Source organism: Antedon bifida, chromosome 10 (assembly GCF_963402885.1).
Source record: "Antedon bifida chromosome 10, ecAntBifi1.1, whole genome shotgun sequence".
NCBI classification, from domain to species: Eukaryota; Metazoa; Echinodermata; class Crinoidea; order Comatulida; family Antedonidae; genus Antedon; species Antedon bifida.
Window position 1 is genome coordinate 6499994 of NC_136235.1, and position 9912 is coordinate 6509905.

Here is a 9912-nt window from a genome sequence, read left to right on the forward strand (position 1 = left end):
GTGTTTCATTGGTGTTTTCGAACATCAGTGTATGCAGATCACCAGAGAAGAATCCAATTTGTATAGGTTATTTCTTCGAGCGATAGCCTATTGTTATTTTCAAGAATTTGTTCTGCTCATTTCCAAACGGCTAAAACAGTTCAACTGTAACTTTCTCAGTTTAATAGGAAAGAATAAAAGACATTGGTTAATTCAAGGTCTTTAGGTGGTTGAAAACAAACAATCGTTTCTTTATAATGAAACCATTCTTTTCAACCTTGGTCAAAAAATAGGTGAACTAGTGGTTAATATTGCAAACAATCGTTTCTTTATAAATTTCAATTCAAAAAATATATGCCTATAAAAAAGGTAAACGAACAGCCATCAATACCATTTGCAACGAATCGTGAAGTAGCAGAAGTTTACACACAACCAGCATTCATTTTGTAGGCCTAAGTTTAATAATTTGATCTGGAGAGGTAAGTCCATATGAATAATATTATATAATTCTGTACAATCGCAATTTACTTAAAAGAGAGACGTTTGGGCGAACTTAAACAAACATTAAATCATAATTCGACAATGGGACAACTCATGAATTTGTTGTTGCGCCGGATCTGTCGGCGGCCTTTGACACTAAATAATTCTGTATTGAACGAAAGGCTCTCAGAATTGTATGGGTTTCATGTTAAAGTGATCAATTGGTTTAAATCATACAGGTTAGATTTAGAGTAGGCCTAGCTAAAGAATACTCAGATAAAAAAGCATTAGAATACTATGTACCGCAGGGGTGTAGTGTGTTGGCCCTCAATTATTTTCTGATGATTATTATGAGTAATATTATTACCCGGCATGGTGTTAAGTATCATCTCTATGCTGATGATTTTTTTTTTTTTTTTAGTGATGACAAAACTGAATTTCTTATTGCGGCGTCCCGTGCAAAGGCTGATAAATATTTCTTCAAATTGGCAATTTAACCGTAAAACAGTATAAATCTATCAAGGTTCTTGGGGTAGTTTTTGATGGGGGATGTCTGACAATATTACTTCTCTCTCCAAATCAATTAACTACAATCTTCGCAACATTTACCAAATCCGAAAGTACATTGATCAGTCCACCTGCCAGGCTGAATACTCTGTATGGTGTTGTCCCGTCTTGATTATTATAATTCTCTGCTCCATGGTTGTTCTGAGAAAGATATTTTTACTATCTTAAAAGCGTCTGAAACTTCTTCAAAGCAGGGCTGCTAAACTTTTCATGCAAGGCATTTTGATCATTTCTAATCTTTGCTTTCACAACTGGTTGCCTTAAAGTTAAAAAGTGTATACAGTACAAGATTGCAACCTTTTCATTATATATTATGTGTATTAGGTATATATATTATCTATTAAGTGTCTTTATAGCACTGTTCCACATTATCTTCATGAACTTATTAAATCATATGTCTCACTACGCAGAGGTCTTTGGAAACGGATCCTCTATGTTAACACCACCTAGAACCAACCTTAAATTAGTGCCTAAAGGCTTCTTTGCTCAGGCACCAGAGATCTGGAACTAACTTCCTCGTTCTATTATTTAAGTCTCTCCTTAAAACTATTCCTATTTCAATAGTTATTCTTTTCTTGTTGCGCTGTTAGACTCCGGTATATAACACTTTATAAATGTTCGATGTATTATATTATTATTATCATTATTAGTATAAGCTTTTATTTCTTGTTTGTTATTATTTATATTTTGCGTTCTTTGTTCTCTCATCCGTTTTATTTTAGTTGCGACACTAAAGGTAACGAAAAGTAAATTGGGCCTCGTTCAAGTTTTAAAGTTCATACACTCTTGTAAAAGGATAAAATATAGTTTAATCAAAATGTTGTTCAAAAGTATAATTATGATACATTCATAACTTGTTTTTCTTGAAATTAGATTAGCACAAACTACATTAGAAGTGTAGACATGGCGAGTCACTACACCCTTGCAAACTTTATTGCAGACTGTGGGATCACGACTGCGGATCTTGACATGGTAAGTTTACTGTTAATCGCATTAACACGGGTCCTGACAGGAAAACCAACAGTGCGCAACAAACAATTAACAGTACATTTATAAATGTCTTTTTAACAAATAAACCAAATCGGAATAAAACAAATTTGACAGTTCGGTTGTTCTTTACACAAACAGTTTATCCAGAAAGAGTGACTAGCTGTAAATAGGCTGAATTCTGGGCAATTCTGACTTAGTTGAGTCGGATCGTTCCAATTTCATCGTTTTGTCCTCTTCTTCGGATTCATATCGCCTCTCTTATACGTCTGTTGTATGTTCCTGATTCTCGGTCACTGGTGTTAGGATTCAATGTGTTTTTGACTTGTAAAATAATGAATGATGCCCAGTCCAAAATGTTTTTATATGATTCTATTTTCCCACGCGTGTTTGGAGTGTGCACATGCCCAGTTCGAATTTACAAATTCCCATTTTCGGCCTTAGTATTTGCAAGGCAAGGTTTCCGCGTTTATACTATTTTGTAATGATTCCGTCTAATTGACATAACTGACTAAAGGCGCGGCGCGATAAAAGGTCAACAAAACAAACCAAATCCACGATTCTTCAACTTTCGCAAATGTTTTAACTTGATCGACAATAGTGTTTGAAGCTACTTGATGACCTTTACCTTTAGAGAGTATAAGAATTAGTGGTAGATTAATAGGGATATTAGGATAATAATGATTACAAGTACCATAGTTCACATCAACAGGCAATTACCAAGCATATTATACTTAGTTTTATACGTAATCTAATACAAAATACTTTATTTCTTAAAGATATGGAATCTGAGCGATACTGATCAAGATGGATATATTGCAAATGAAGAACTGGAAGTAGGCCTATATAATTTTAATATCAAACCATTCATAATATTTCAAGTTCAAATGTCACATATCTAGAAATTTGTCCCGAATTATAAATTATCGACGTCAAATATTCCCAAATTCCCAAATATTCCCAAATAACACATAGACATATAAGTGAGAAGCCCACGTCTCTATAGATTGTAATTTCTCTCAATGTTATTATGTCCGCTAAGATCGAATTTATAAATATTAGTAAAATAAATTTACTGAATATTATTATTTTTTTTTATTAACAGCAATTTGCTTCAAATCTGATCAGTCTCGCTAATGAAAAAAGAGTCATGGATTTATCTAAATCTGATAGTGACCTACATATTATTAAAACCGAAATTGTAAGTAATTATTTCATATGATCAGATCCTCTAACTCCCAGATTATTTAATAATTATTTATCTCATGAGTGTTATTTAATAAATCATGTAGATAAACGCTTGCGACGAAAATGGTGACAACAAATTGGGATACAAAGAAATGGCAAAGTAAGTTGATATCTTTGTTCAATTGTATTGGGTTCAAATATATAAATATTCAATCAATTTTGAGATAGGTCTATCTATTATTGTAATGTTCTGAGGAATTGAAATGCTAATACTTATCCTTGTTTGATATCACATTTTAATTAATAATTAAGGTGTGGTACAGTGGTTGGTTAGATATAATTGTTTAATATGCCATTCTAATGACACATATTAGTTATTCACTTTGACCAAAAACTTGATCGAGAAAATAAAATAAATTACCTGGAAAAAATTTAATTCACAGCAAAACATACATAAATTGTCTGTCAAACAATGGGTTTTTAGTTCAAATTAACCGTTTATTTTGTCTTTTTATAAGTGAAATAATTATTGTTCGTTTTTTTCTTCAGAAAGGAATAACTTTATTAAAACTGCCTATTCAAGTCTGATTTTATTAATCTTCATTGTTCATGTTCTGTGGGACAACCTTTAATTAATCTATAGCTTTTACGGCAGGGATTAAGTAAATTGTTCTGATGCTTTACAACATATATTGATGTAATTGTTACCGTAAAATTTGCTCAGTTACATGTATGAACCGGGTATTTTGTGCTCGCTCCCTTCTAGTAAGTGTATCGTATGGTTCTCAATTTCAGTGTGAAGGAATGTTTGTCACTGTTTAATGTAAACGTCGTGTAAAATAGTCATTTTAGGTTACCGGACTACCGGAAATTTTACATCGGTATAAACACGAAAACATTTTCACGTGGTAAATCTAGCAAACCGTTCCGTTCTTCTCTCACTCTCTCTCTTCTTATGAGTCATGATTGTGTGAAAAGCTTTCGCAAAATCAAGAAATACAATGACACGTCTGGTATATTTTTAGAAATGTCCGTATGTCTTTTACCAGTCTCAAATTACCTCCATACATTTCCAATTTTTAAATATTTTGCATATATCCCATTCTCCCCCTGAAGAAACAAAAGTTATTTTAATGCAAGTGGAACTGTTCCTGCGTATCATGTTACATAGTTCTGGAGTGTACGGAATTGCAACGGCGACTAATTTAATACACCCTTACCCTGTAGAATATTAATTCACAATTACATTAACAGTTTTTGAAGAATACATTTTACAGTATAATTATATTTATTGTTTTTTAGCATGTGTAATTGGGAAGAAGCGACACCCAATACGTAAGTAAAAAGTTTATTAAGCTTTGTGCTGTACGATTGGTTTTCGATTCGGACTGTAGGCCAAACACCATGTCCATATTTATCTATATAATATGTATATAATTACTAGCATTAGTACACGTTTTCGACGGGTGGGCAGACTTACTGATTAAATATAGATTTCAACTGAGAAAACGCATGTAAAATTATATGCAAGAGAAACTCATTTTTTATGTTTTAAATCCATATTGAACGCAAAGGATAAATACAGCATATTACTTATTAGGGTAGGTACAGTATCCTAACAAGGATGGCGATAATAGAATATAGAATGTTTAGAATAATCTTTGAAATTGATATATCTAGAGAATGTTTTTTTTTCATTTTGATTTTTCCAATAATTATAATTTATGTTGAATTGCATTTTAGGGAGTATACAACAACAAAGCAAAATGTAAATACAAACATTCACAGCTCTGAGTTTATTCAGGTAATATTATTTCATTTTAATTAATAGTTTATTGATTTTTTCTTTTTTTGTGGTGTAACCTACTAATTTTATTTGTTCATAATTATTACAAATACATATTTCTCATAATACTCTATTTTTTCATTATTTTCTTAAATTTAGGATATTCACAATTACAATTAAAACAATTTAAAATGGTATGAAATGTAAAAGATAAGATTTAAAAACATTTAAAAACCGACTGTAAAACTAACAAATAGGCCTATATATTATTGTTTCATTTGAGGTCAAATGAAGATGATGAGACATGGAGTGTTATAGGATGTACTATCTTATATCAAAATTACGTCTAGACAAATTCTAACAGTGACCGCCATTCATTTTTTCAATATTTCAGATTTGGAAAAAGTATGACAAAGATAAAAACAACTATATTGAAGCGACCGAACTTGACGTTAGTAGTGTATTTTTTGTAATGTATGTTAATATTTAAAGATAATCCTTACAGTGCTTAATCACGTGATGGATTAGCAAAAAGTATGCTTCCTTTCCGCTATTATCGACTGTATACCGTTTAACCAAGGAATATTTGTACTCAACATTGTTGTTTTGTAATTATCAAAATATTATTTTTCTTCTAGTTAATTTCTATTTTCTAACTACTATCCGTTGGTTTGTCCAAACTGTAAAATTTATAAAAATGACGTAGTTCAAATGCGCTATTTCAATCTAGCGTATTTCAGAGTGTAATCATTAAAACGTTGTCTTCTAGGATTTCCTTGCTGATATAATGCCAAAAGATGATGCGACAACAATTGCTGATTTTAAAAGCAGTATTGTAAGTTAAAACATATTTTTTTCCGGAGTATTTAATTTAAAATCTCATATAGGCCTAAGATAAATATTTGTAATAGGCCTATATAACACCTCGGCGTGTATATGTAGAAACATCACTAAGCCTACTGTTTAGTTCTCAAATGTTACGCACGCGCAACAAAAGATCAATTTAATACTTTCAGTATATTTATAATTTACGGCAGAGAAGATATTCTAAACAACTCAGTGGTATTTTTTACTCATACAAAAATTAAAATATAGAAGCAGTAGAATGAAAACCAGTAACTAAAATTTAGTAATTTATAAACATATATTACAGCCTTTACGAATTAAATTTACTATTAGGTGCAATAGTAATGCACATCTCAAATCCACTTCGCACCAGCACCATACTCTTCTAAAATCTTTGCATACACCCTCACAGAGGGTACAATGCCAGATTGGCTGTCTAGCTTTCAAGCCTATGAACAATCTTGCCCTTCGGTTATTAGGCCTACAAATGAGTTATCCACAGTTACAGTTCGCTCATGCCGTTTTCTAAATTCTATTTTGTCATTTTAAAGAGAGCACATAGTGATATAGTTGGCCTGAAGGTTCAGCTGGAAGGTTTACCCTCTATAATTAAAGTTGAAATAAATAAATTTACTGTAATAGGTGAGATATAAGAACTTGTTTTTTCTCTGTTCGGGAGGAGTGGCGTACCCCCCACAAATATACACACTTAGTGGAGTCTGGCCCAAACGCTAAGGAAATGGAGATAGGCACCACGGCCGTTAGCATTAGCTTAGGTTTCGACTTTACCTTTACCTTTTTCTCTGTTATATACTTTTAGCTTGCGCAGTTTGACAGCAACTACGACGGCAAAATTAGCATTCAGGAATTGTCATTGTAAGGAAAACACGTTGAGTATGGTATATTTAAATAATAAAAGTAAAAATACATCAATGCATCTCATAATGAATGGCACTTATTAAAAACATTTTCTTCTGGCTTCTATTGGTACATTAATATGATAGTTCGTTTAGTACGTAAACCAGTATAACTTTACCGTAAGTTTCAAGACAGTATTATTATTATATATTATTATAATATTAATACTTTAAGATATGACTTTCTATTTTTCAGTGGGATAGCGCATCAATAAGATACACATTTTTGTATGTTAATTGAACACTTTAAAATAATGTTGTTAGTACATGATGTTATGTAGTGCGTAAGAAGACGTAACGTAACAATTGAGAAATTCTTCTGAAAACACATAGTATAAACAAACCTTTACTTTTTAACATATAAACAATTGCCAACTTGATATACTTTTCAATCTGAATGTAGATACTTATAAAAAATAATACTAAAAATAACTTTTAAAAAGTAATAAATCATTTTTATTTTACAGGCTGTTGCCAGTTGAACAAAATGTTTTTAAACAGTTTGAGGTAAAAGTTTTAGAATCTAAAACACATTTTTTGTTTATTTTATAGGTTTAGCTGGAAAAACAAATATAAAATCACTTTTCACGATCAGTCGTATATAGATTATATATACAAAATCATTCACACACGGTGGATAACTCCTTGTAATCGTCCTGTGTCTTTTTTTTTCCTTTATTGGTTATCCGCAACTTTTGTTGCGGATAACCCCTTGTTTTTGTCAGAATCTTTGTTTTTCTATCTTATTCTTTTTCTTTCCAAAATTGTGTTCGTCGTGTATCTCTAATTTTTGCCAACATAAGATTGTATAACTTTGTCATAAGATTGACCTGTAGGCTGTAGATGTTCAAGAAACTTTGTTATTATGACGTTAGAGTCGCGTAGCGCAAGTTACGCGCGATTTTATAAACTTTTATGATTGCTCATAAATTCTGAACAAAAATTTATTTTTTAATGAAACTTTTTTAACGAAAGTGTATTTCATAATATGGAGCAACTTTTGACATGATAAAAATGGCGTGTATACGCAGATCGTAAAAAGCGTAGAAAAATGGTTTTTTTTGCAATTTATTTTTGTTGTTCATACCTTCTGTAGTAGATTTCAATCATTTTGATTTTAATTGCCAAATAACGACGCTCGTGCTTATATTTTAACAATGTAAATAAGTGTTCCAATTCAACTAATTTGTTGACATGGCATTTATGTTATCATTCTGTTTATTGCCTTTGATGGTATTATTGAATTAAAGATACCGATATATAAATAAATCAATATATCCATCTAGAAAGCGCTCTTCATGAAATATCACCGCTTATACAAATGTCTAAAATATTTTTTTTCTCCAGAATTCAGGAGTTACCTTGACTGAATTCGAATCAATATTTAAACATTATGATTACGTAAGTGCAAGCATTAAGTTGTTAATCTACAAGTTAATGTAAAACATACAAGATGCTAGATTATCAACTGTGCATCTATTTTAAACAAAATGGCAAACTAGACTAACAACATATTCATTATTCCCTGGATTGACAAAAACGTTTAACTATCTACACAAGGTAAATTAAAACGAAATAGTAGCCTATGTGTGTTTCTCTTCTTACTTTATGTTTCGGTCTTTTAAGTTCATATAGGCCTAGACAGGTTTTTCCTGGCGAAACAAAAGTACACCTGCTTATAATTCTTTGTTTTAGAATAATGATGATACCATAAATGGTGACGAAATTATAGGATTTCTATATGATCTATTAAGTAAACACCACAATGTAAGTAAAAACTCAAAATGTTGCTTTTTTAATCAAACCTATTGAAAAGTGTAAACAATTAGTAAATGGAACTAGACGGTGAATTCCGATGATAGCTTGGCGCGCCATAATGATGCCGTGACAAGGTTTGTTCTTAATACGTTTTGGAAAAAAGTTGATAAAATAGTAGTTTGTGTTTACGACATAATTAGGAGGCGTTTCAAAGTTAACTTAAATGGTGAAATAATACATAGGCCTAAATAAGGAATATATTTAACTTGAATAGTTAGATGATGAGATATAGGGTAATTGTCAATTCAGAGTAATTGAGCTCAAATAGTCAATAGATGAATAGAAGCTCCAATTTCATTCAAAACATTTCACTCAAAATATTTCATTCAAAACATTTTATTCAAAATATTTCATTCAAAACATTTTATTCAAATTATTTCATTCAAAACATTTTATTCATATCGCGTCATTTAATTCACCTATCGCGTCATAAAATTCCTTTAAAATCTTATTTTATGTTTCTCTTTGAGATAATATTTTTTTTCCAAAGGGTCTTACGACTACAGACAATTACTACTTGTCTCTGTAACAATGTAAATACTTATATTGCTGAATAAATGTGAATTTGAATATTTCTTATGCTTTCAGACAGTTACAATGAGTCAAATTGAAGATTACGCAGTGGCAATGAAAGACTTGTATGATGTCAATAAAGACGGAAGATTTTCAAAGAAAGAACTTCTTGAAATGATTCCAGTGGCACCTTAGATTATGAGGGAGCCAAAATTGAATTTGAAAAGATGCATAACACACTGATGATGTTTCTATTTTAGCACTATGGTTATAGGTGAAAATAGTATATTGGTGGTGGTAACTACTGTAAACATTTCAGTAGGCATAATTAACAGATAAATTAATGCGATAACTTTTAACATTAACCCGAAAAACAAATTGTTCTGTTGTGATTAGACGCTTGGTGTTACGGTTTGAACATGCACAATTTGTTTTAAATTAATTTTAGAGTGGTTAAAAAAATTAACCGATATGTTTTGTTTTGGTTGCGGAAACACGACCTCTGATCTGTGATGGTGATTTAAATTTGGTGCATCGCCTTCATATCCTCTCGATTTGAATTCAATTTTCAAATTTGTTTTCCAAGTCTGCACTGTATAGTAAAATACCATTTTTCTCTCTTTTGTGGCGATAGCCTACTTTTATTGCACGTAATGATAGACAATGGATATTTAAATGATATTACACAGTCTGAGGTCAGTAGGTTATTAAATTATAGAAAATATGTCGATTACATACATACAGGGTTTACATTCAGTATTACAAATTGAGATTCGGTATATTAATGATAAAATGATATATTGCATTATAAGATTATGGTTTATTTAAATA

The 9912-nt window shown here is 31.0% G+C and overlaps 1 protein-coding gene across 1 annotated transcript; it reads left to right on the plus strand.

Annotated features, from left to right (window-relative positions):
* Positions 1-1929: 1929 nt before the first annotated feature.
* Positions 1930-9474, plus strand: LOC144854609 (calretinin-like). Its single transcript, XM_078712545.1, has 13 exons — positions 1930-1998; positions 2793-2849; positions 3119-3214; positions 3306-3361; positions 4504-4536; positions 4945-5005; positions 5382-5438; positions 5757-5822; positions 6654-6709; positions 7218-7257; positions 8098-8151; positions 8446-8517; positions 9157-9474. The coding sequence occupies exons 1-13, from the start codon at positions 1930-1932 to the stop codon at positions 9274-9276; spliced, it is 837 nt and encodes a 278-aa protein (XP_078568671.1). The 3' UTR covers positions 9277-9474.
* The last annotated feature ends 438 nt before the right edge of the window (positions 9475-9912 follow it).